This window comes from Balaenoptera ricei, chromosome 9 (assembly GCF_028023285.1).
Source record: "Balaenoptera ricei isolate mBalRic1 chromosome 9, mBalRic1.hap2, whole genome shotgun sequence".
In the NCBI taxonomy this organism is placed as follows: domain Eukaryota; kingdom Metazoa; phylum Chordata; class Mammalia; order Artiodactyla; family Balaenopteridae; genus Balaenoptera; species Balaenoptera ricei.
Genome location: NC_082647.1, coordinates 6,064,710 through 6,091,605, shown reverse-complemented (window position 1 = coordinate 6,091,605; position 26,896 = coordinate 6,064,710). Strand labels below are relative to the sequence as shown.

Sequence of the window (26,896 nt, the reverse complement as noted above, 5' to 3'; positions counted from 1 at the left end):
CACCTGAACAGGTAAACAAACTCCTGTTGCTAAGAAGGCAGTAAATCAATCAATCCTGTAAATCTTGGGGCTGCCCCAGACCCTTCTAGTCAAGAATTATAATCTAGTTTCCACGGAGTCCAACTGTGTTACCACGAGGCCAGACGAGGTTGAAGCTTCTGCTCTTCCTACTCCCATGTGAACCATTATAGTAAATCCTCCGTTATTTGAGATTCCTGAGTGAGTCTGATCCTTGACCTCACAGGGTCTAACTCAGACACTAGCAAATGGTTTCATAAAAAAGAAAATATGGCCAGTAAGCAAACACCGGAATGTGTTTGCCCTGCTAGTATGAAACACATACTAACATCACAAGAACCACAAAATATCTCCTTCCTTCTCTTCAACTCTCCTCCTCTTCCTGCTCCTTCTTTTTCCCTTGAAAAAGGCAGATTAAAAAAATATTATAGTATCTTATAAACTTTCAACGAGTAGTAAATAAGTCACAGGGATCTAATGCACAGTATAGTGAATATAGACAAGAGTATTGTACGATAATTATGTAATGTGATGAATATTGTGACAATGGCAATCATATTACAATACATAAATGTCAATGTAACATGCTGTACACAATGTTATATGTCAAATTTATTCAATAAAAAATTATAGTATCCAATTCTGGTGAGGGAGTAAAGAGAATGTATGAGTACAGTAAGTATGGAGAGTCTAAGATCTGTACCCTTTTATCTACTCATTCTACTTCGGGGAATGTCACCGAACAAAACAAAACAAAACAGAGCAACCAACAACCACAACAAAAACCCTAAGTATAGAAAAAGCTTTACATCAAAGATGACCTTCACCATTGTAAACAGTGAATCATTAGAAACAACCTTGCAACTAGTTGTCTGCAATCAATATCCATTTCCCTTGCTCTCTAATTATGATGGAATCCCTGACCTAGGTCAGCACATGGCTGTCAAAATTTATGACTACATTTCCCAGCCTCCCTTGCAGCCAGGTGACCATGTGACTAAGTGCTGGCCAATGGAGATACAAGCAAAAGCGAGGATGTGGCTTCTGACTGAGGCTCCCCTACTCTCTGCCTAGAATGTGGACGTAGTAGTCGTGAGCCAGCTGGGACTGTGCTGATGTGGGCAGCACCCGGGCGATGGCAGAGCAATGAGATGGAAAAAGCCTCTTTGTCTGCACCGTGGAGCCACCATACTAGAGCTGGTCTGTTTGGATAAGAAAACTGTAAATTCAAATTTCCCTTTGTTTGTTTGTTGGCCACGCCACATGGCTTGCAGGATCTTAGTTCTCCGACCAGGGATCGAACCTGGGCCCCGGCAGTGAAAGCACTGCATCCTAACCACTGGACCGCCAGGGAATTCCTCCCTTTGTTATTTTGAGTCTCTGTTCCAGCAGGCAAGTCTGCATCTAGCTAAAACACGCATAAATCAACAGGAAACAATGGAGTGGCATGTCCACTTGGTGAGATGTTAGGTAGCTGCTGAAATTAAGTGATGAAGGTGTGAAATAATAATAAACACTCTTAAGATATATTAATTTTTAAAAGGATGAAAAATTTTGCATGTGGATTGATGATTATATCTAAGTAAAGCTCTTATTAGAAAGAAAACATTGGAAATTTTACATTGAAATATTAATAATGGTTATATTTTAGATAATGAAACATTGAAGGATCTATATTTTTTCTTCTCACTTTATTATTTAAAATTTTTAAAAAATTTTTTATTTAAAATTTTTTGAAATAAAAAAACAAGAAAAGAATTGTTAAATAGTATTCCTAGGATGTTCCGGGTATTGGGATTGGTTGCCTTAGGCTAGGCCTCATGTGCAGGTAGCACAGGCATTGGCCAATGTTGCAGGGAACATGGGGAAGACACTCCCAGCAAAGGCTGCCTCACAAGACCACCGCTGATTACAGCAATTCCATTACTGACACGCTCTTTACAATAATTCCATTACTGGCTGCTATTTTATCCCCCCTTTGAGGTAACACACTAAGTGTCTGATACATTGGGATGAATCCCTTAATAGGCTGGAACAGCTTAGTAATTAGTGCTTGTGAGATAAATGGGTATGGGTGGGGGTGAGAAGGCAGATGGGGAAGAAAGGGAAAGTGGGAAACATCAAGAGATAGATGTTATCAACCTTAAGCTTTGCCTAAATGAGGTCTTGTTGACCCAGAGGCTGCTGGCTGTCTACCCAATGTCCATTCTCCCCTTCTTCCTTGCTAATTGATTACCAGGTTGTTGTTGTTTTTTGGTGGGGGGGTGAGCAGTAATTTCCCATCGTGCCTTGCAACTAGTAGTGACGAGGTGACATTTTTTTCCTAATCAGTCAGAAGTGAGAGGAAGTTTAGGAGTGGGGCTTCTGGACAAGCTATGGTTTTCCAGATAAAAATGGACAGAGTTAGTTGACATACTTTTCATTCTTAGCCCTTCCCCCTTCTTCTCATCTGGACCACAAACACAATGCCTGGAGGTACAGTTGACATCTTTTGTTGATGGCATAAAAAGTGTTAAAAGGTAAGTTTCAGAAAAAAAGTAAAATCATGCCTCACATTCAGATATAAAAATGAACATATGTTAAAGATTTTATTGAACTCATGAGGGAACTAAGCAGATGTTATAAGGTACCAAGAAGCACAAATTCATATGGAGTAAAGGAATGTTGAAATGAATGGAAAATGGAGATAAAACTGGCTTTCCACAGGGTAGGAGGGAAGACACTTGAACCTTTACCTGAAAGGGCAGAATCTGCTTAGTTACAGACAGGAATTCTGCATTGCTATTAGTTACCTACAGTTAGTTAGAGTTGTGAAATAGCTGCCTGGGTCTGATCAGGTGGAAGGGTGTGTTACAGATAACAGGTACTTTTCCATCAAAGTACAAATGTTTTTCTCCAGAAGGAAGATTAAAAGAAACTTCAGTGATGGTATCAGCTCTGGACTACAGACCTCTGGACTCCTTTGAAGGGAGAAAAATAAACCCCTGTTTTCTTAAGTAATAATTGTTGGTTTCTGCTAAACGCACCAGGGAAGTCCCATCACTTTTACCTTTTAATTTACATAGTGGTCCATCAATAAATTGAATGTCCACTCTCAGGGGTGATAAAGCAGCTTGCAGCAGACCAACGTTCCCACTAACAACAACTAGAAAAGCCAGAAAGAAACGGCAGAATCCATCGCTTTGAAGGCAGTGAAGAGCTGCTGAAGAGACAAGAGCTGGAGGAATTAAGACTCCAGAAAGCAGGGGCTTCCCTGGTGGCGCAGTGGTTAAGAATCCACCTGCCAATGCAGGGGACACGGGTTCGATCCCTGGTCCAGGAAGATACCACATGCCGTGGAGCAACTAAGCCTGTGCGCCACAACTACTGAGCCTGCGCTCTGGAGCCCACGAGCCACAACTACTGAACATGCGTGCCACAACTACTGAAGCCCACGCACCTAGAGCCCATGCTCCGCAACAAGAGAAGCCACCGCAATGAGAAGCCTGCGCACCTCAACCAAGAGTAGCGCCCACTCGCCGCAACTAGAGAAAGCCCGCGTGCAGTAACGAAGACCCAACGCAGCCAAAAAAAAATAAATTAAATAAATTAAAAAAAAAAAAAAAAGACTCCAGGGAGCAGAGAACCCCAGAGGGTGAGCTAATGTCTGTAGCCACTTTTATTTACCCTGAGGGCATCTGCCAATTCTGGACACAGGCATGAGGCTGAGAATCCAGACTTTGAGTCTGCAGAGGGCCACTGCTGGGGACAGGCAAACAGCGGAGCTTTTGGCAGAGACCGAGTGGGGAATTCCAAGGACATGTGCCAGATTCTGGGCAACTCTGTATTTCAAGAAACTGAAATTTAAGTGGAAAGCCTCTGAAAAGCAGAGGAAGCTTTTGATAGACTTGCAAGGTGAAGATTTGCATTTGAGACCTGCTGGGGTGCTGATGGGGTGGGTCACTGCAGAGCAAACCCCAGGCTCCCAGGTGGAAGTTGGAGACACAGAGGTAGACTGAGCCCTACCAGGATCTCAATGCAGCCGTGACTCAGTACGGTCTCTGATTAGATTAAGGAGATTGGCTACTCTTCTCATTGGTCTCTTGGAGTAAGGGGTAAACCCTCCCTGGAGGATAATAACATTTGAAGCCTCTACAACTTTTTACAAGCAAAATTTGGCACCTAATAAAAAATTACCAGATATATGAAAAACAAGAGAGAAAAGACAATAGAAACAGACCCACAGTTAAGTCAGATACTGAAGTTACCTGACTTTAAAATCACTATGGTTAACATGTTCAAGAAAATAGAGGAAAAGATGGAGAATTTTACTTGAGTATTGAAATCTGGAAAAATAAATCAAATGGAAGCTCTAGAGCTAAAAAGTACATTAAATAAAATTATAAATTCAGTATATTAGACACAACAGAAGACAGGGTTAGTGAACTGGGGACAAATCAATAGAGAATATACAAATTGAAGCACAAAAGGAAAGAATGGAAAAAATACAGAAACAAGCATTAGGACATGTGTGACACTATGAGACAGTGAAACATATATGTAATTGGTTTCCCAGAAAAAAGAAAGAGAATGGGACAATACAAAAAGAGATAATAACCAAGAGTTTCCCCAAACTGATGAGACATCAAATCATAGATTCAAGAAGCACTATAACTCCAAAGTAAGATAAACACAAAGCCAGCCACACCTAGCACATCATAGCAGGACTGCTGAAAACCAAAGATAAACATAAAATGTTAAGAGAATCCAGAAAAAAAAAAAAGATACATTACCTTTGAAGATTGTTGGCTGACTTTAGAAACAATAAAGCCAGAAGACAATGGAATGGCATCTTTAATGTGATGAAAGAAAATAAACCTGTTAAACATTCCCCAAAGTTTTAGGCATTAGGTTTTATTTAGAGAACAGGGATAGTGAAGATTTCTGATTTTATCTTTTTTTTTTTTTTTTGGCCGTACTGCCTGACATGTGGGATCTTAGTTCCCTGACCAGGGATCGAACCCACGCCCCTGCCTTGGAAGCACGGAGTTTTAACTACTGGACCGCCAGGGAAGTCCCCCTCTGATTTTATCTTTTTAATTGTCTTGCATAATATGTGATTTATAAGTTATCTGGAATTAAGTAAAAAAAAAGAAAAAAAAAGTATTCTAGCATTCCATAGAAGTTTTTCAAACTGTAAGCCTACAGCAATGATTAGCTACTTTCTTGCCTTCATAGTCACCTTAGTTTTAATTCATCCCTAAATTTAAATCACAAAACAAATGTTGTATATAGAATTCTTTTTAACTTTAAAAATGGATTAAACAGTAGAACACAGATAGATTACCCAGAACTTAATTCAATAGTATTGATACCATGGTTTAATTTACCTCATCATCTCTGCCCTTATTTTATTTTATTTTTCAAAGTTAGTACATTGCCTACGTACGCATCTTTTGGGAGACAGATGAATGGAGTACTTGTGTTAAACATCTGGGACCAGGATATGTCAGAGATTCAAAACCAGGACACAGAACATGAGGGCTAAATGCTTCTAGAATGATTCTACCCGAGTCACAGGTGAGCAGGCCAACTCCTTTCTGATAGTACCTGAGATCTATTCTCCCAGCCCATGTCTCCTGAGTCTCGGAGTAACTCTCATCTGATATTTTCATAACTCCTTTCAGCTTCTATCATTTTCAAGGGTGACTGAAATTATGTATTCCCAATCAGATGGGAACAAACCTCCCTCTCCACCCGCTTGTTTTCTCTGTTCCTTCCAGTCTTCTCATCCAGCCAAGATGCTGAATAAAACGACCATATCTCCTAATATCAGTGAAACTGAAAACTTACCAGACTGAAAGTATGAATCATCATTCAAATTCCCCCCAAAATTCTAGTTTATAACCACTCCTCGGAAATTCCCATTTATAAGTAGAAAAATCAAGAATGAAGTTATTTTCTTTTCAAATCCATTTCTCCATCTATAAAAAAATTAGTTTACCACACAACTTAACCCACTGCATGTATATTGTTCTGATCCAAGCAACTATAAATAAAGCTGAACTGCCAAAACTTCCTGTTTCTTTTCATTTTTTCTAGCAAGAATTGGTAACATTTAGCATTAAATTTCACTGTCATGCAAAGGATGTTTAAGGATTTTCCGGTTTTACTCCACCGGAAGTAGGAACAGTTATGCAGAAGTCCCCTGATTCTTTATCACCACAAAACCCACAGCAACCAAAACACATACACAAATTAAGAATTCTTCATCTCAAGAAATTGCAGTTGAAGCCACTAAATGTAAGAGCAACAGAAAAGAGGCAGATTAATAAAATACAGTAAGACCCATAAAAGTTGAATTATGCATTTTCATCTTGAAAGATACTGCTGTATCGCCCTCTTAAGAGTTGGACCAATTTAACCTTCCACAAGTAAGGTATGAGGGTGCCTATTTCCACATAGCCTTGTTATCATAGCATGGTATCCAATTTTTTTTCAATCTGAGAGGTAAAAAGTGGTATTTTGGTGTAGTTTTATATTTAGTATGTCATCATGAATGAGATTAGTAATTTTTTGTATGCTTACAAACCATTTATATTTCCTTTTCAGTGAATCATATTTTAGTAGCTTTTGCCCAGTTTTCTATTTTGGTCTTTTTCTTATCAAATTGTGAGAGTTCTTTATGTACTAAAGAGATTTGTCTCTGATGTGAACTGGCAATATTTTCCCCCGTTTTGCCATTCGTCTTTTGCCTTGACTAAGAAGTTGATTTGGCCCAAGGTAAAGAACTTTAATTTCAAAGCTTTCCTAAGTGGTTGTGTCCTCAAAGGAGGCTATGGAGGTAGGAGACTCTTGTCTGGAAAGACACAGCAATCTGCCTGCTTCCTATGCCCTGTCAGGCCCGTGGGCAACGCCTGCAGGTCAGCAGAGGAAAAAAGGGAACAGATGTCGCTCGCATGGTGTGTGCAGAGTCCTCCCGGTGGGGGCCAGGAACACTGGCACACAGGGCACCTTTGGGAACACGTTTCTCTGCCCGAAGATGGATTTAGGCGCACATCCCACCCGAGGCTTCCCCCAGAGAGTCGGAGGGCACCAGGAGGGGGGGGTCGTGTTTCCCTCTCCTGGTGGAGGGTGTCAGAGCGTGTGCAAAGCCTCTTTCAGACCGTCCACGGCTCCTGGTGTGATTCTAGACCCAACACATTCATTTTGGGAAAGGTGGTGCAGGGGCTACTCGTGTCCTAGGGATTGTCCCGGTGTAGGGAGAGGGCCAGATCCTAGCGCACGGTTTCTCCACGGTGCCCCGGCGGGCAGCGGTACTGTCGTCCCGGGTGAGGTGGGGGCCGGGTAGCTTGCCCAGGTACCCAGGGCTGGAACCGGCTGCCGGGTGCCGGGCCCAAGCTCTCAAGCCCCAGCCCTCGGCAGTGCTAGAGCGGGTCCAAGGAAGGGCCTTGGGATTCGCAATGGAAGGGCCAACAGCCTCACCGGAGTAAACTTTCTGGGGTCTGAGACGGACTCTAGCTTCCATTCCCGGGTCCTGCCAAGGGCGGGTGTAACCATCTCTCAAAGCTCGGCCAGGACCTGTGCTCAACCACCCAGGCTCTGCTCTCGACCTCTGAGCATTTCACACACTGCCCTCAGTTTTTATGCACCCTTGTCTTTTTGTTTGTTTTTTGGCCGCGCCACGTGGGATCTTAGTTCCCCGACCAGGGATGGAACCCGCGCCCCCTGCACTGGAAGCGCAGCGTCCTAACCCCTGGACCGCCAGGGAAGCCCCTGTGCACCCTGGTCTTATTTCCTCACCTAGACATCCGACATCGGCCGCGCAGAGGTTTACGTGTATGGACCACATCCGACGGCAGAGCGCTTCGGCAGCCGGCGGATCTCCACGGATCTCGTCGCCGACAGCGTGTGGGGACCGGCTCAGGAGGGCCAGCAATGAGCGGAGAGGCGCGAGGGCAAGGGACCGGGAAGTTCACCGAGGGGAGGCCCCGGCGGGGTGATGGACGGCGGGATGAAAAGCCGGACTTTAGGGGGTACATCACATCTGGCCCAGTCTGGTGGGGGCGGGGGGCGGACCCGGCTGCAGAAGGTCCAGACTCTCCCTCGGGGGGAAAAAGGGACTTCCTGCCAGGTGCTCTGGCCTCTTTCGAGGTTTCTGGAGAAACGAAGCCAGGCTCCATTTCCTCAAGTCAGGCAAACCGGGCCGGGCCAGCAGTCCCGCCCTGACAAGTGCCTCAGCCCTCAGAGGCTAGGCCGGCGGTCTCCGCAGCTCCGGGCTGAGGCCTACAGCACCTCGCGGCCCGGGTCTTCCCGCCAGCCCCGCCCCCGACCCCCAGCAAGTCCGGGGCGGGGTCTTCGCCCCAGCTCCTTCTCGCCCTCCCCTCTGCCCACCCACATCTTCCCCCAGTCTCCAGCCAGGGTCCTCGCCCCACCCTTGTCCCGCACTCCCGCCTCGCCCCCGGGTCCGTCTTAGCCCCGCCCACAGCCTACCCACAACCCCGCCCCCATCTTAGCCCCCGCCCACAACCCTGCTTCGCCACCGCGTGGGGGCGGGGCGGCCCGGCGACAGAGGCTGCGGGGGCGGGGCCGGCCTCACCCGGAATGAAAACAAACGGCGGCCGCCGCCGCATCCGGGCATTCGGCGGGTCGCGGTTGGCGCTGCTGTGGCGCAGGTGAGGAGACGGCGGCTGGGCGTCCAGTCCCAGACCCGGGTCTCAGCCGCGCCGCCTGGCGCCCCCGCTTCCCCGGCGCGACCCCGACGCCAACCCCGTGTGGGTCGGGCGCGACCGCAGCGGCGGGAGGTGGGCGCCCTGCGCGGAGGCTCGGCCGGGACTGGGGTCGGCGGGCCGGGGCTTCAGGTCGCGCCGGCCGTTCGCCGCGCCCTAGGTTTGCTCTGGGCTGGGCAGAGGTGCTGGGTATTTAAGAAGATTGAATAGTGTCTTTGGAGGGAGAAAGAGAAATATATGTATATATTAAAATTAATTAGCCATACAAAAAGCTTGAGTCATAACACTGTAATTCCAGATATGCCATTTGGGATTTGTTTGCAAAGACAGATTTTCTTTGCTGTTTAATGAGAAAACACTGTTTATTTTCTCCAACCTTGACGATCTGATTCTGTATTTCTCAACTCCTTCCCATACTCTTATTTTTTAATACAAGATTCTTGTAATAGTCTGCCTAAGAGAAAAATTAATGTATTTTGAATGAATATATATATAGATATATATTTGAAAAGCTCTGGGGAAAGGTAGCGTTGATCGATTTATTACAAAAGTGAAAGTGAAATTTTAAAGGAACGTTTGATACCCTTTCGCTTTCAGTTTAGAGCAGTAGTACTAATGAATTTCTGCTTTTGGTGGGGGGCTGTGTTGCCGAACATTGTATGGCATGCATGAAACGTTCAGTTCTCCAGTTAAAATCGGAAACTGATTTATTAAACCTTTTTCCCTTTTGATTTGATTCAAAATATGTATCCTCGTTTATTCGGTTGTCTGGAAGTGAAGTTTTGTAAGTTTCAAGACAGTGGTGTAATCTTTTCTCAAACATGAGTGGTGGTTCATAGACCCTCCTTGCTGTTTATTTGCTGGTTGGGTGGAGTGTGGGCCGAACACTAGGTTTAGGAAATCCCTTGAGACTTTGATCAGGTAGCTGCTTGGATGGCACAGGGCTGTGCATTCAGCCTTCGAGATAGCTTGGCTCCAGTAAATGGCCCTCTCCCCACAAGTGATACTTTAGTGGGAATTTCTGAACATTTATGAGTAGAGAACTAACTTTGTGTAGTGGTCCTGTAAGTTATTTGTGTTTGGAAAGCTAATGCTCGTAAGTGCTAATATGCTTTTCTGTGCGAGAAGCAGTTTATTAGTGCTTGAAAATCTGGGGTTCTTTTGTAGGTTACCTGGATGCACACAGCCCCCTCTTTGATGTGTTTTTTTTCTTTATCCCTTTTCTCCCCGCTATCCTGATTACCCTTTTTCTTGCCTCCAAATTGATATAAAATAGATTTGAACTTTCTTTTAAGACACTTGTTTATGGAATACACTTAAGTTCTCAAACTTGATTTAAAAATCGGGTGAATTGAGTTTTGGGGAGTGTGGAATACAGCCCCTGAATAAAAAAAAGAAAGTTACTTATCTAGGTTACATTAACTCTTAACATATTTTTTCACTCCCTAGAATGTGTCTTCATCCTTCAGGAGTAATAACTTTTGACTTTTCGTACTGCTTATCTGTTTTGGCTGTACTGCCCCTGTCAGCTGTTTCATTCTCTAGCAGCCTCACTCACCCCTTTGAGTTGGTGTGCTAGTGAAGGACGAGTAGACAGCTCCATTGCTGCGTGTGATTCTTTGGGAGAGAGTAGTTACATACACAGGACAGAGAAGCAGCAGGGGATTTCGCGACAGAAGGCAGAATCCAGTGGTCCAGTGTTGTAGGCAGAAGTTCCAATGCTAGTTATGATGCTGCCTAATTTTGCATCCTTGATCGAGTCATTTTACAAACTTGGGCCTTGGTTTTCTCATCTGTAAAATGATGGCCCAGCCAGTATTGATTTGAATAGTATATGTAGATTTGCTTTTATGCTTTATCACAAAATAGCATGCATAACTTTTCTAGTATTGTGAACACTAAATTTTTAATTTAAAAAATTAAGATATAGAAAATATTTATTATTGATAGTTCATGGTTCAAGCTAGCTTTTCTTCATGTTTACCTGCCAGGTTGATTGGTCTTTTGTGTTGAAACAGCCAACATACAGGAGAATTGATAAGCTCTGCATCAAATTGTTTAAGTTCACTACTTTAGGGATTTATCTTATCTTTTCTCTTAGAGAATAATAGCAGGTTAAGAAATAGAAAAGTGTAATAAACCTTGCTACATATTAGCAACTTTGAAATATGTATTTTTATGTAATATATATAATTGCATATGTAATATATATTTCAGTCTGTATGTAATATGTATATCTTTTAGAGAAGCCTGGAGCTAGTTAAAACCTAATCTAAAAGTAATTTAGATTAAACTGGAGAAGGAGGAGTGGAGGAGACCTCTGCTTGCTCTACAAAACCCGTCAGTGTATTAGGTAAGTTATAAAACACTTTAAAATGTGGCGTGGGGTATCATTGATGTACTGTTTTGCTTTCAAGGATGGCGCAAAAGAAATACCTCCAAGCAAAATTGACCCAGTTTTTAAGGGAAGACAGAATTCAACTCTGGAAGCCTCCATATACAGATGAAAATAAAAAAGTTGGTTTGGCATTGAAGGTATTTTTCTTTTAAGACATTAATAATTAGTTGTGTTGTAAGTCTCCTTGGTAAGTAAGATTCTGAAGTCACCAGAAATTGCCAGGCACAACCAGGTAAACTTTTGTCATAACCAAAAACATTAGTGAAAAGCAGGTTCCCACATTTTATTAGCAGTTGGCAAGCTTATTTTTATTTAAAAAGATTTTATTTATATGAGAATGGCATCTAATTATTTTGGCATACATCATTTCTAATACCTTCACGAAGTTACCTAAGTTTACTAATCTGGGTGTTCCTGCTAGCGGGGCAGTTCCAGTCAGAAGCTTAGTGTGTGAGCTGTTCAGGGTTAGCGTTCTGGTGGGTTCTCAGCCCTCCTTGCTACTGTGGTCTGCTGTAAGACAATGCTTCCCTCCCCCAGCTTTGTTTACACTATGACTATCTGTTCATTTTTCCAAAATATATTTTCCTAATAATTATGCCTCGGTTTTTTATGGTATCATCAGAAATGCCATCATTTTACATAAGTGAAACTTCTAGAAATTGAAGTTTGCCTGCCTTTCGAAGCTGAGGAACATTAATCATTTTTGATAGAAATCTATTACATTGGAATATCCTAGAATGTACTTCTCTGTTTTCTCAGTCTGAGTATATTGAGATAAACAGTGTAACATTTATCAAGGACTAAGGATTGTCAGGAGGGCATCAAATTGTCCTGTGTTGTGACACAGTGACGTGCTTGGGAGGTGATAGCTGTGTCAGGATCTTAGAGTTTTCCTGTCTCTCTCGTTCCTGACAGGACTCACTTCTTAGTTGTTGCAAACCTTCTGATCTTTCTTCTGAATCTGCTTGTTATAAATTCTTGGCTTAGAAACTAGGTGTGACATAATAAGAAAGCTGTTTTCTGTCCCCAGTTCCTGGCACGGAGCTCCTAAAACCCTTGGAAATTCCCGAGTGGTAAGGGTGACAGGGGCATCTATTGTTCTAAGAGGCAGCTCTTTGGAGAGAGCTTCAGGGTGGGGCTGCTCGCCTAAAAGACCAGACTTTGATTAGAAGCTTGCAACTTTCAGCCCTACCCTCCCACCTCTGGCGAGGGCAGAGGGCTGGAGATCAAGCTACTCACCAACGGCCAGTGATTTAATCAATCCCAGTGATTTAATCAATCGTGCCTACATAATGGAGCCTTCATAAAAACCCTTAAATGATGGATTTTGGGAGCTTCCAGATTGGCAGACACGTCCATGCGCCAGAGAGTAGCACATTGCAGCTCCACAGGAACAGAAGCTCCTGCACTCTGGACCCTTCCAGACTTTGCCATATGTACATCTCCATATAGATGTTCATTTATACTCTTTATCATAAACTATAATAATAAGTAGAGCATTTTCCTGAGTTCTGTGGAGTTGTTCTAGCAAATTACCAAGCCTGAAGGGGTAGGGGTTGTAGGGACCCTTGACTTTGTAGCCAAGTCAGACAGAAGTGTGGGTAACCTGGGGGCCCGATACCTGGTGCCTGAAATGAAGGCAGACGTGTGGGATTGAGCCCTTAGCCTGTGGAGTCTGCCTCTAACTCCAGGTCGTTAGTGACAACTGAATTGAATTGTAGGACATCCAGTTGGTGTCAGAATTGGTTGGTGTCAGGAGGGGGAAAAAAACCCTCACTGGGTAATTATGTTTATGTTTTCTAGAGAATTACAGAAAGTTTTGTTTTTTGGTTTTTTTAAAATTTATTTTATTTATTTATTTTTGGCTGTGTTGGGTCTTAGTTGCTACGCACGGGCTTTCTCTAATTGCGGTGAGCGGGGACCACTCTTCTTTGTGGTGCACCGGCTTCTCATTGCGGTGGCATCTCTTGTTGTGGAGCACGGGCTCTAGGCGTGCAGGCCTCAGTAGTTGTGGCCCACGGGCTCTAGAACGCAGGCTCAGTAGTTGTGGCGCACAGGCTTAGTTGCCCCATGGCATGTGGGATCTTCCCGGACCAGGGCTCGAACCCGTGTCCCCTGCATTGGCAGGCAGATTCTTAACCACTGCGCCACCAGGGAGGTCCTCTGATCTGTTTTGTAACTTATGTGTACCATGAACATCTCCCCTATTATAAATATATACTTACACCATCATCTAACCTGACTTGTTCTCACAAGTTAGGAAAATTAGAATGTTTTCTCTGTTTGTGTTTTTGGTTTTTTTGTCCCCACCCTTTAGTGGTATTGAACAGTTCATTATTCCTTAAAATAATTATGTATATACTGCAGTTACATAAGTCACAGCCCACCTTGCTTTTCCCCCCTAGCGTAATCCCAACTGGTCTTACTTTCTCTCTTGGGCCTATTTTCCTGTCCTTTCCTGGTTTTGATGTTTCCCTGGGTCCTCTCTAAACTCTACACCTCTCAAGATGTCAAGCCACAGTCTGGATTTCACTATAACGGGGGTGACCACCACTCATTAGTTTTTTCGCCTTAGAGTCCCACATGCACTGTTCTGTATTATACTTTTTTTCTTTTTTGAGTTGGTACTGTATTGATCTGTGTTTTTAAATTTTTCTTCATAGGACCTTGCTAAGAAGTACTCTGACAAGCTAGAATGTTGTGAAAATGAAGTAGAAAAGATAATAGAAGAAATACGTTGCAAAGCAGTGGAGCGTGGCACAGGCAATGAGCACTATAAAGCAACAGGAATCGCTACAATCGAAGTCTTCTTACCACCACGGGTGAAAAAAGTGAGTAGTTTCCCCAAATTTACATAGTTACTAATGCTTAGTTAACTTGGTAATGCGATTAAATAAATTATGAGTTCTTTTTGAAGATACAATCCAAAGATAAAATTCTTTTCAGTTACTTTACATGTTGAACATTTAAAAACTTAAAAGTCAATTTTATGGATTCTTAAGCTGGAACATTTACAAAGTAGTCTGGCCTGCAGGCTTCACAGAGCTGTGCGTCACATTCTTACCTTTTCTAGAGTTTGAATGAACATTTAGCAAAAATGGGGAATAAAAGATTATTTCAGATTTTCTAAAACTGTGTGCAGTAGGACACATCACAAAGGAATTCGTCTTTTTTTTCTATGCCAGTGGAAGCCAGAGGCATAGCTGAGCGCCCAAGCAGGGCCACCGTAACCTGGGCCACCTGTGTCAGGGCCACGTCCTCAGTAGTTGAAGTCCAGAAATGTTACTGAGGCAGGGCACCCAAGGGTGCCTCTTCAGACTGATCAATGTTAATTATTCTCAGAAGAAATGAAAGTAAGTGTGTATAAGAGTTACCATATGACCCAGCTATTTTACTCCAAGAGGAATGAAAGCTATGTCTACACAAAAACTTTTACATGAACGTTTGTAGCAGCTCAGTTCACAATAGCCAAAAGGTGGACACAACCCAGATGTCTGTCGGTGGATAAATGGAGTGCACCCATACAATGAATATTATTCAGCCATAAAAAGGAACGAAGTACCGATACTCTACAACATGAATGAACCTCAAAAACATTATGCAAGAAGCCAGACACAAAAAGCCACATACTGTGTTGTTCCATTGATATGAAATATCTAGAGTAGGCGAATCCATAGAGACAGAAAATATATTCATGGTTGTCTGGGGTGGGGGAAGGGGAGGGAATAAGAGGTATGGCACATGTTTGGTTGGGGAGATGGTGAAAATGTTCTGAAATTTGATTATGATAACGGTTGTATAACTCTGTAAATACACTAGAAACCATTGACTCTTATACTTTTAGACAGGGAACTTTAAGGTATGTAAGTTACATCCCTATAAAGCTGTTAAAAATTTCTAGGAAAAACAAAGAGCTTTATTAGAAGAAGGAAATTATATATATATCTATCTCAGAATGCCAGTTCGGGAATTTAAAGGGCAGTATGTATATACAGGACTCTTCATTGCTAGTATCAAGTACCTGGGAAACCAGACCACCAGTCAGAAAGCTGATTGGTGAGTATGGAATCAGAGCAGATGATTTGCGTGGTCTCATAGGTGTCCCTGGTGGTCCCATATTTTCCTCTGAAGCCCAGCCATCCGAGAAGGAAAGGTTCCAAGAACACGTCTTGCTGCTCCCTCCTCAGTGGGAGCGCTGAAGGGACTATCTCTTTTGCTCACTGAGGTGGCCCCAGTGCCAGAGGTTGTGGGATGGGTCCTTGTGGAGCAGAGGCCAGCTCCCTTGAGTAGACAGGGGACAAACCCCGCTGAGCAGCTGACGTCCCCCCAGAGACTGAAGCCCTGCCTGTGGTGCCACACTGCTGCCCCCTTGAGGACTTCCGGGTCACAGGGTCAGCACACGTCAGGTTTTGTTCAATAGCTTCATGCTAGGCATGCGAGTATTTACATCGTCTGATATCAACCTGTCTGGTTTTATAGGCAGAGTAACAGCTCCAAAAAGTGTCAAATTCAAGTGCATTTTATTTGTCTTATTTTTAAATAGGATAGGAAAAACTTGTTGGAGACCCGACTGCATGTCACTGGCAGAGAACTGAGGTCTAAGTAAGTATCTGTGTGCCCTGTGCCCCAGGTGCTCTTGGCTCTTTCACACCCGCTCATTTGATCCTCCCTGGCCGTCCTGTAAGAGAGATGGGGCAGGTATGATTATCGTCACTGAATGGAAGGGAAAATTGAGGCCTTGAGGCTGAAGGACTTTCGCAGGCTCACACTGGCATTTAAGGGCAAAGTGAGAACTCAGGACTTGCGGCACTCTCCTTCACTTCCTGGTGTGACTTGTGAGCAGGTGGGAACTCTGGGTGCATGTGCCTGATCCGGGTTTGAATCAGTGAATGAGTGATAGAAAGAGGACGCGGCCTGATACTGGCCAGATCGTTAGTTTTGAATTTTATTCCTTAATGCACTAATAGCTTGCTGTGGTGTTCAGTGAAGTGTTTCAGCCAGTTTCAGGCTGTTGGCCCATTTGTAAAATGAAAAAAAATACCTGCCTGTCACATACCAGTGAAAATCTAACTTGAGACCCGGTCAATTACTTCATCTACTTGTGTATTTTTAAATGGTAAGTATTTTGAATACCTCCAGGGATAGCCAGTCAGTGTTTCTTAAAGTGATTTTTCTCATTTTCTTCTTTGGTCTACATCAGGGCTGTTAGGGATGGATTCAGGAAGCATCATTCATTCAACACACAATGAGCAGAAGATTGTATGGAACAACCCCCCCCTATTATAGGCTCCTCCAAGGAGACCACAGAAGGTATAGAGGATGGATTTTCTCCTGACATGCAGCTAGGGCCCTCCTGTTCAAACAGATACACAGCACCAGTGGTCTCTACTTCACAAGGAACCAAATAGTAAAACAGATAGTTTATAAAAGGACATTGTCTCTGACACAGTTTCAAATAACCATCTAGTAAGCTGACTTTATCTGAAGTAATGTTGTGAGTCAGTAAATTGGAATACTGGGTGTTTCTGAGAAGAATGTATAAAATAGCTATCATGATTAAAATCTATTTAATGGATAATAAATAACAAATTTGGTTACCTATAGTTTTCTGGTTTATTTTACAGAATAGCTGAAACCTTTGGATTTCAAGAAAATTATATCAAAATTGTCATAAATAAGAAACAACTTCAACTAGGTATGTTATGGCAAAGTATGCAGAATTTGTAAATCAAGTCAATAGAGAAATAATGACTTTGTATCTTTTTTTCGCACTCTTCCTCTGTTCAAAAATTTTGGGTGGCTTTATCACGTATATAATGCAAAACCAATTATTTTAGAGTTTACTAAAATAAAAATGTAAAGCAGGAAGCAACTTTTCCAGAGATACTCAGTACAGGTCTGATGAAATGTTACAGAATGGAAGTCTAGACGTGCTGAAAGTAAAATAGAGTTTCTAGTGAATTCTGCCTGAGGGAGAAGAGCTAAAGCTGAGTGAAGACGGGGAGGAGGCTGCGGTGGGGAGCACTCCAGACAGAGCGCCTCGTGTCAGAGCCCCATCGTGTGAACTCGAGGGACTGAAAAGGTCCGGTGTGGCTGAGTGTAGCAGGTGAGCAGAGGGCAGTGCTGTTTAAGGATGGAGGGCCAGGCGGAGAGGCCACATTGTAAAGATTATAGTGGTGGTTCTTAACCCAGGGTGACTTTGCCACCCAGGGGACATTTGGCGATGTCCGGAGACATTTCGGGTTGTCATGACTTGGTAGCAGGGGGCCAGGGGAGGTTGTGCTCATAACAGTTAATGGGAAGAGACCAGGGATGGTGCTGAACATCAAGGCACCGAACGGTCCCCACAGCAGAGACTTAGTGCAGCTCAGGATGCCAGTAGTGCTGCTGAGGAACCCTGGACCTGAGCCTTACTCGGTATTAGAGCGCTTCTCTCCAGAGAGGTGGGAAGCCATTGGTGCTGGGGAGTGGACACAGTTATATTTGTGCTTCAAAGATCACTTTGGCTGCAGTAGGGGAATGGATGTGAAGGAGACACGAATGGACTTGGGAGACGGGTTAGCTATTGCAGCAGTTCGGGCAAGCACTGTAGTCTGTTTGGTTTCCAGTAGGTTCCTATGGCCTACGGAGAGTCAGGTTCCCATCCCAGCCTGATGTAATGCGGCCTTCACAGCCTAGCCCTAGTCGGCCTTTCCGGCATCACCTCTAGCCATTTCCTGTTGCCTGTTTTAGATACCTTTGCACTGTTTGTCATCTCATCTCTATGTTAATTAGTTTGTGGTATCCTTCATTGGGCAGAAATCCTTGATTTTGATGTTATCAAATCCATCAGTTTTTCACCTTATTGTTCGTGTTTTAAGAAGTTCTTTCCTCAAGCCCAGGGCCGCACGGATAGTGTCACCAGAGGTTTTTGTTTGTTTGTTTGTTTGTTGTTGTGGCTTTAAAATCTAGTAAGATGAGTCTCCCTCTTGGCTCTTCTTTATCAAGGTAACTTGGCCATTGATGGATCTTTCTTTTTCTTTTTTTTTTTTTTTTAATTATTAATTTATTTTTGGCTGCACTGGGTCTTCGTTGCTGTGCACGGGCTTTCTCTAGTTGCGGCGAGCGGGGGCTACTCTTCGTTGTGGTGCGCAGGCTTCTCATTGCGGTGGCTTCTCATTGCGGAGCATGGGCTCTAGGCGTGCAGGCTTCAGTAGTTGTGGCTCGCGGGCTCTAGAGCGCAGGCTCAGTAGTTGTGGCGCACGGGCTTAGTTGCTCCGCGGCATGTGGGATCTTCCCAGACCAGGGCTCGAACCCGTGTCCCCTGCATTGGCAGGTGGACTCTTAAACCACTGTGCCACCAAGGAAGTCCTTTATTTTTCAATATAAATGTTAGAATGGTTGTCGAGTTTCTAAATATATATATATGTGTATGTATATGTACGTATGTATATGAATGTGTGTCCAACTAGAGTTTTCAGAAATATGTTCAAACTTAGATGCTTATAGTTCATAATATTGTGTTATTTATAATGTTTGCTATCTATATTTACCCTTTTTCCTTTTGTTTGTTGTTTTTTTGCATCTTTGACTTAATTTTTGTTAGGTTTGTATATTTGATTAATTTTTTTCATAGAGCCAGCTTTTGATTTTGTTCATATTCTCTTTCATTCTGTTCCACTGACTTCTCCCTCTGTCTTTATTCCCATTTTGTGTGTGAGGACGTGGACAGTAAGTGGTTCACTCAGGGCCATAGAGTTAGGAAGGGGTGGAACCCAAGGTGTTTGTTTTTACCCACTTCAGTAAATCACCTCTCACGGTGTGCCGCTGCACTCTGGCCTCCAGTCCATTGCTGAGAACTGGATTATACCTCCAGCTAGAGGGGGGCAGAATTCATGTCTCTCTTTGCAGTAGATTCTCAAACAGTTGATTGCTTTAATTTGACCTTATGATGAGAATAAAGAAAATTACAAAGGATTAATTTAGTCAGCTCATTTTCACTGGCTGATTTTAACCAGTGCTTAACAATAACATAGGTAAACAGCCAAATTTAAACATCTTCTTACCAATCATGTGGCATGGTGGTTTGCAAGTGCTGACGCAGGCTTAAGAATTCCATTTAACATAAAAGATGGCCTATTACCCAGTAAATTTAATGACTTTTTATAACATGCATTTCTGATTTTGACAGGGAAAACACTTGAGGAACAGGGAGTGACCCACAATGTAAAAGCTATGGTGCTCGAACTAAAACAGTCTGAAGAGGACGTGAGAAAAAATTCCCAGGTTGAAGAAGAAGAGCAGAATGAAGCCAAACTAAAAGAAAAAAGAATTCAGAGGACTAAGAGAGGCCTGGAGATACTGGCAGAGAGAGGTACACAGAGCTTCAGGCTTTTCGCTCAAGTCCTCAAAGGTGGCAGCAAATCACGCAAATGGGCCGGGGGCGTGCGTGGGAGGGGAGTATCACATTTCTTTTTTTTTTTTATATAAATTTATTTTATTTATTTTTGGCTGTGTTGGGTCTTCGTTTTTGTGCGAGGGCTTTCTCTAGTTGTGGCAAGCAGGGGCCACTCTTCATCGCGGTGCGCGGGCCTCTCACTATCGCGGCCTCTCTTGTTGCGGAGCACAGGCTCCAGACGCGCACGCTCAGTAGTTGTGGCTCACGGGCCTAGTCACTCCGCGGCATGTGGGATCCTCCCAGACCAGGGCTCGAACCCGTGTCCCCTGCATTAACAGGCAGACTCTCAACCACTGCACCACCAGGGAAGCCCGAGTATCACATTTCTTGTTGGCCTTTCTTCCCCTACAGTCTAACATTTTTAATGTCACCATCATCGCTTTTTAACATTGAATTAATGGAGTTCCTTTTGGTTTTGTTGCAGCTGAGATGGTGGTGGATCCAGAAACCACACCATACTTAGACATAGCTAACCAGACGGGCAGATCAATCAGAATCCCTCCATCAGAAAGAAAAGTAAGTACTGTAAGACATTTATGGCTTGTTCTTTGATCTGCTGTCAGAACAGAAGTGGTTTTCTATTTATTTTATCTTGGAATGTTATTGTAAAGGATTAGAAACAGCTTTCAGTCTCCAGCTCATAAACAGAGAACATGACCATGTGATGAGTGCTGCATCTGGCTGGCTCACCCTGTGAGTTTCAGTGCCTGAGTACAGAACGGCAGGACCTCGCTGTCCTGGAGCAGTGGCTTCCTGTGGCAGTGTTTGTTTTGCTGTAGTTTATTTTACTTGGGGGCCACATTCCCTAAGGGATGGATCAGTAGAGGGGGCTGGGGTGCTAGGTAGTTTGGGAAAAGTGTGACAGATGATTCTGCCATCTCTTCCCCTGTCTCTCCACAGCCCCGTTCTCTAATTTGGAGTAAGGGGGAAGTGGTTTTACCTTTGAACATATCCAAGGGGGTCTTTCTAGAAGCATCTACAACTTGGCCCATGAGATCAGTCTCTGAGCTGGAGTCCAGAAGCTTCTTATATGAAAAGCTTTAGTGACTGTGGGTCAAGTTAATTTTAATTTTTTGGTCTTTAAGGGACATTTTTGAGTAGGTTTCACTATATGAATTATGGATTTAAAATTAAGGATTAAAGTTAAGTTTTAATAAGAGAACTTTGTAACTGTCATTGAATTGATTTTTTTATGGCAACTATTTGCCCACTGCAGATATTACATTCGTATATTAAATGATGATATTTAGATCTTTAGGGGAAACCTTTACAAAATCGAATTATATACAAATTCAAATCTAAAAATATTAATGAACTTTAAAGAAATTTGGATCACCTTGCAAAAATTGTTTTAGAAATGCTACAGTTGACAAATACTTCAGAAAAAACCTGATTAAGAATAGAGAGTGAAATGAATGCTCTTTTTAAAAAGGATACAGTCATTACTGGCTGTTTTTTTATATGTTTAGTCTTAGGGATACTAGAAATAGATCTAGATCAGCCGATACTAAAATAAAGTGATGAAAACGAAGGGACAGTTGCCGGTTCTGACCATTTCAGCCATGTTAAATTGAGTTCTTGGTTTCAGTGTTTAAATGAAATGAAGGTTTAATTCTGTTTTCCTTAATTTTGGCTTTTAGATTTAGTTGTGATCTTGAGTTTTTTGTTTGTTTTCACATTATTTGATTTCTTTAGACTTAATATGCTTTTAATATAATTCGTTTTCTTATAGTTTAAAGTGATGTTTTTTTAAATCCTTATTTTTTCCTAGGCCCTTATGTTAGCTATGGGATATCATGAGAAAGGCAGAGCTTTCCTGAAAAGAAAGGAATATGGAATAGCCTTGCCATGTCTGTTGGACGCTGACAAATATTTCTGGTAGGCGCTTTTGTACTTGGTGAATGCCAGTTTGAAGGAAGATGACAGTTATACACAGCACCCTTCCCCCACCCCGTGCACTTCACACTTCAGATTTTCACCCAAGATGGTTAACGTAGAAGAGTAGTTATGGTGTAGACTGATTTGTGAACTGTTTCTCCCCGTTCCATTTCTAATTGATCTCTCTTCCCTGTAAAGAATTTTATAAACATATGCACTTATTTTTTTACAACAAGCATGTAGGGTATCATGTCTGTTTCTTATGACATATTGTCAGCCTGAACTGTCCATTATACAGTCCCTGTCAGCTTTTCACTTAATGATTTTGGTGTAGATGTTGATGAGCATTCCCTAAATCCATTGTTTCATTAGGCGCTCCAAAATGGTGATAACTTATTATTCCTTCTGCATTTATTGCTAGAATTCATTTGAAAAATATTTTTCCTTATCAGCTGTTTGGTCCTCCTAAGGTACAATTTGTACAGAAAGACAGAATAAAATGCTGGGTTCTTTCTCTTTATTTTCTTGTTTTCAGAATAAATGAGTTGCTTCCCTAGCATCTTCCAAAGATGACATCACCGGTGAGGTTTGCCTTTTTTTTTTTCTTTTAAGTATCAGTATGAGCTCATGGATTTTAACACATTTGATACGCTTCACACCTCAGAGCTTAAATTGGCTGTCTTCAGCTGGCAGGTGGTCCTGCATCCTTTTGACCCGATTCTGGCGTAATCTTTGTAGTCTCTGCTCTCTGGTGCCCAGAGCTGGTCCAGACTCATCCTGAATATTTCCTGCCCCAGAGCAACAGCCAGCACTTTCTCAAGGGCTCCTGGTTCCTCTTAATGGGAAACAGTACTGAGAAGCTATAATCCAGGCAGATGAAATATTTGAAAAATAGACTTGATGTTTGAAATATTCAAAAGGTAACAACATCAGTGTTATTTTCTTTTCCATTTTGAGGAATTCCCAATATATACAGTACATTCAAGAAGTTAAATGTAAGTATATATAGTTTGCCAGCTGTATTGGCAGCACCCTGTGTTATAAGTGAACAAACTTAAATTTAAGCAAAAAGGGGGATTTATTGTATAAAATATTTGGGAGGAGGGGGCAAAGCTGAAAGTAACCAGAACAAGGGCTTGGTGCCTCTCTGGTTTTCCTCCTCTGCCTCTTTGTCTCTGCTTTTTTCTGAGTGTCAGTTTTATTCTCTTCTGCTATAGGTAGCAGTGCAGGCTGTAAGTTAGGTCCTTAAATTCAGGTAAATTTTTTATTCCCTTCCATAATTGTTTCTAACTTTTTATTCTGGAAAATTTCAAACATATAAAAATAGCGACTAATATAATGAGTTCCCATACACTTATAATCCAGCTTCAGCAGTTATTGAGACATGGTTATCTTGATTTGTCTGTATGAGCCTTTCTCAATCTTTTTACCTTGGACACATCCTTGAAGTCATTTTCAGGTCTCAGGGAGACCCTGAATAAAAAGAACTCTCTCTTCATTTCACAGTACGTTAACATGTTCAGTGAGTAGTAGACATAATAATCCAATAATAATTGTCAGTGCCTTTTTAAGTAGAAAATACTGGGTTTTTCTCCTGGGGATTTGTTTATTCAGGTCAACTTATTAGTGTAATTTTTGTGCACGTTCCCTCTCTTCGTAAAGGAGATCAACTCTAATGCAAGTCAGCAGTGGAGGTGGAAGAAACTTAAGTTGTTCTTCTTCCTTTGCCCCTTGATGTTTTTCCTGCCTTCTCCAAGTAGGCTCAAAGTTCTATCACAGCTTTCTTTTGTACATCTTGGGGTATGGTATGTAGTATGACTGAAAGTAGTTTCTTTGCCCTATTTAAAGCTAAAAATGTAAGTTCTGCTTTTGGCCAAGATGGAGTAACAGGGACCGGATTTACGCTCTCCCCTGCAACAACTGAAAAACTGGGCAAAATGTGTAAAAACAGTGGTTTTCTGGCAATGCAGGACAGTGGTCCCTGAGGTGGGGAAACAAACGAGTGGAACCCTGTGAATTGTTTCAGCTCACTGCCTGGAGTTCCCAGGCCTCAGTGTGCGGAGGAGAAACCCAGGCAGAGCCTCCTGGTCTCCCCTGAGTGGAAGAGATGGAGCTCGGAATCCAGGGAGGCCACAGTGGTGGGAGGAGAGAGCTGCCTGCGGGAGAGTGCACAGGGCGCCCCTGGACTCTTCTGCTGAGTGATGGTCAGCACAGGCCTGTGAGGTCCCGCCCGCCCTGCCCCCAGGCTGGGAAAGCACCCCCTCAGAGAAGCAGAGAGTTCACGGAGGGCGGGTGATAACCTGTGGGAAACGGGGCCTTGGCTAGAGAATTCAGTAGGGTGTGGCCTCGGAAGAAGGGCTAATTCTGCCCTACAGGCTGCTCTGGTCCCCACCTAACAAAGCTTAAAACTAAACCTTGAAAAGGTCACACCACTCTTTTCAAGTAACATGTTTTTAACTGCATCCCAAGCAACGCTTAATGATATTTATTGAACCCATGTACCGAGAAATACGAAAAAAAACTGCACACAATCCAGTTCCTTACAGCCAGTAATAAAACTAAAAATGACTTTTTAGCCAACCTTCCTTTTAAAAAAAGCAGATACCTAAGCTTAGCTTACCTTTCTTGAAATTAATATCTTTATTTTATATAAAAAATGTAAAACTCATGAGGCAAGTGTAATAAGTTTCTGTTAAATAACTGACTTAAGCCCAAATGGGATTTAATTTTTCTAAAGCTAGGCTCAGTATATTTTGTTTAAATCAATGTTATACATTGATTTTAATTAATGTTTTTAACATGAAAATTTATTGGCTATTGACTATTAAGGCTACTAAAGCAAAATCAATAAAAATATACTCTAAGACACAATTTTATACAAGGCTTTAAATTTTTTTCTGAGTGACATGATCAGGTTCAAATATAGTCCTAACAGTTTCAAAATTATTATATACAGGTGATGTCATGATCTCTTTTATAGGCCTATATATCAATAAAAAGTGTTATTTTTTTAAACTAAAAGAATGAAATGAACCTCTTTAATGTGAGACCTGTGCTGCGTTTTGGTTTTGGTTTTGGTTTTGGCTTTGGCTGCACAAATACTCAATTCTGGGTCAAACTTATACGCATGATTTTATTTTTAACTGAAAGGAGGCAGTTTCTGTCCTCACTCTTGATGCTTTAGACACAAACAAGCCTGTTCACATGTATGAGACTTTGAAAACTGGCTAAATGTCCGCTGCTTTCCTGAGAATGGTGGGGTAGGCTTCTCTCCCAGAAACAGAAGGCATCTACAGGTAGATCAGTAAATCTCACCTGGAGTGTAAGATCAGACCATGGTCCATGAACTTCTTCCTCTCCTCTCAATATCACGTTCTCAGGCCAAGCAGAAGATTCAGAGAAGGTGCCCCTCACCCGGTCATACATCTGGATGTGTGTGCATGTGTGTAAAATATGGTGTGTATGTTACAAAACGTTCACAAAGAATAGAAATGTTCAAAGAAAGCAACCACAAATAAATATGGAAATCCTGCTCTGAGAGATTATTCTTATGCCCCAGTGGATTGTCTTGTACGCACCCTGGAGTGCAGGCACTCCACTTAGGAGACTTCTGCTTTAAAGCATAAATGACAGAGACTTCCCTGTCGTTTATATGGCGCAGTGGTTAAGAATTCGCCTGCCAATGCAGGGGACACGGGTTCAATCCCTGGTCTGGGAAGATCCCACATGCTGCAGAGCAACTAAGCCCGTGCGCCACAACTACTGAGCCTGTGCTCTAGAGCCCACGAGCCACAACTACTGAGCCCGCATGCCACAACTACTGAAGCCCGTGTGCCTAGAGCCCGTGCTCCGCAACAAGAGAAGCCACCGCAATGAGAAGCCCACGCACCGCAACCAAGAGTAGCCCCCACTCGCTGCAACTAGAGAAAGCCGGAGCACAGCAACAAAGAGCCAACGCAGACAAAAATAAATAAATTAAATAAATTTATTTTAAAAAAACAAACATAAATGACAGAATCAGAGCTCTTCCCCGCCCCCCACCCCAAGCAGATTTTGACGGGCAGGATGGGAAGCTTGAGGGCATGCAGGTTTTGTAGTTTTATACCAGAGCAGTCTTACTTTTAGTAGAATACCAACAAAAACAGATGAGATCTTTAAAGTTTGTGAATGTTCGAAATTTTACTTTCTTATTGAAGAGGGTTCAAACTTGAGATCTAGATTTGCATTATGAATTTCTAACATAATCACAATTTAAAATCAAAATAAGTTATCTCGATGCCCATCTTTGTCAACCTTCCGTTGCCTTGCCTGTCTTCTCCCTTTCTCTGTATCTGGGTTCAGCCTGCTGTGACAGCTGCAAAGTAGATTTAACCTGCACCTGGGCCCCAAGATCAGCTGGGCGTTCAGAGCCTGGCATTTGCCTGGATTGTTTTTCCCCAGCTGTAATGTGATTGGACATGAATGCCTTGTCAGAGTCTTCATCAAGTGAGGCATTCATAGTAAGGATTTTTTTGTTTTTTAGTGTGCTTTTAAAGCTCTGGGGTTCTGACTTTGGCTGTGTATTAGGATTACCTAGGGGGGTTTAGAAATACGACGTCGAGGCCCCACCTCCAGAGGTTTCTGTTACAATTGATATAGTGGGGTCCTAGCATCAGTGTTTCTTAAAAACAAAAAAAAAAAAAAATAGAAAAGGAAAGAAAAATTCCTCATCCTGGTGATTCTAGTTTGCAGTCAGGTTGGAAACCACTGCTTTAAAGCATGGTCTCCCCACGTTTGCTGAAGGGTTCTGACACAGTGGCCCCGATTTCCGCTTCCTGCCAAGCCTCTTTCCCAACATGGCAAGGGTGTGTGTGTGCATCTGTCTGTCTGTCTGTCTCTCTCTCTCTTTCCCCCTCCCAGGGCAGATGGTGTTGAGCTTCTATTCCTGAGCCCTAACTCCTTTTTTTTTTTTTTCCCATTGGAAGGATTCAGATTATAAATACAGTTCCCTTCATAAACATTGTGATCTCTGTCTTAGGCTTTGGAAATACACCAAAAACTGGAAAAAAAAAATTCCAGTAGTTCACAAAAAGGTTTTTACTGCTTCTTGTCAGTGATGTCATTTCCTGTCTTTGGCAGCGAGTGCTGCAGAGAACTGCTGGACACTGTGGACAACTATGCAGTACTCCAGCTGGACATAGTGTGGTGCTACTTCCGCTTGGGACAGCTGGAATGCCTGGACGACGCAGAGAAGAAATTAAACATGGCCCAGAAATGCTTTAAAAATTGTTATGGAGAGAATCATCAGAGACTGGTCCACATAAAAGTATGTTGCTGTAATTAGTTTTAGGTATTAGTGAGCCCATTTGTAGAATTTGAGTTTATTCCTGTTAAAGTGTTTAGACTGCTGCCAAAGGTGATTTATTTGATAGTAGTATGCAATGTGTTCTTTTTAAGCCATATTTTAAGGGGATTGTT

The 26,896-nt window shown here is 42.6% G+C and overlaps 1 protein-coding gene across 2 annotated transcripts in view; it reads left to right on the top strand.

Annotated features, from left to right (window-relative positions):
* Nucleotides 1–8,572: 8,572 nt before the first annotated feature.
* Nucleotides 8,573–26,896, top strand: part of NUB1 (negative regulator of ubiquitin like proteins 1) — a 28,956-nt gene continuing 10,632 nt past the window's right edge. The window contains exons 1-9 of one of the 2 annotated variants that reach the window (XM_059933008.1): nucleotides 8,573–8,672; nucleotides 11,144–11,261; nucleotides 13,788–13,955; nucleotides 15,668–15,726; nucleotides 16,749–16,819; nucleotides 19,295–19,477; nucleotides 19,986–20,077; nucleotides 21,333–21,439; nucleotides 26,558–26,744. In XM_059933008.1, the coding sequence (XP_059788991.1) occupies nucleotides 8,602–8,672; nucleotides 11,144–11,261; nucleotides 13,788–13,955; nucleotides 15,668–15,726; nucleotides 16,749–16,819; nucleotides 19,295–19,477; nucleotides 19,986–20,077; nucleotides 21,333–21,439; nucleotides 26,558–26,744 (1,056 nt within the window). In that variant the 5' untranslated portion in view covers nucleotides 8,573–8,601. The other variant, XM_059933009.1, reaches the window with a different exon arrangement.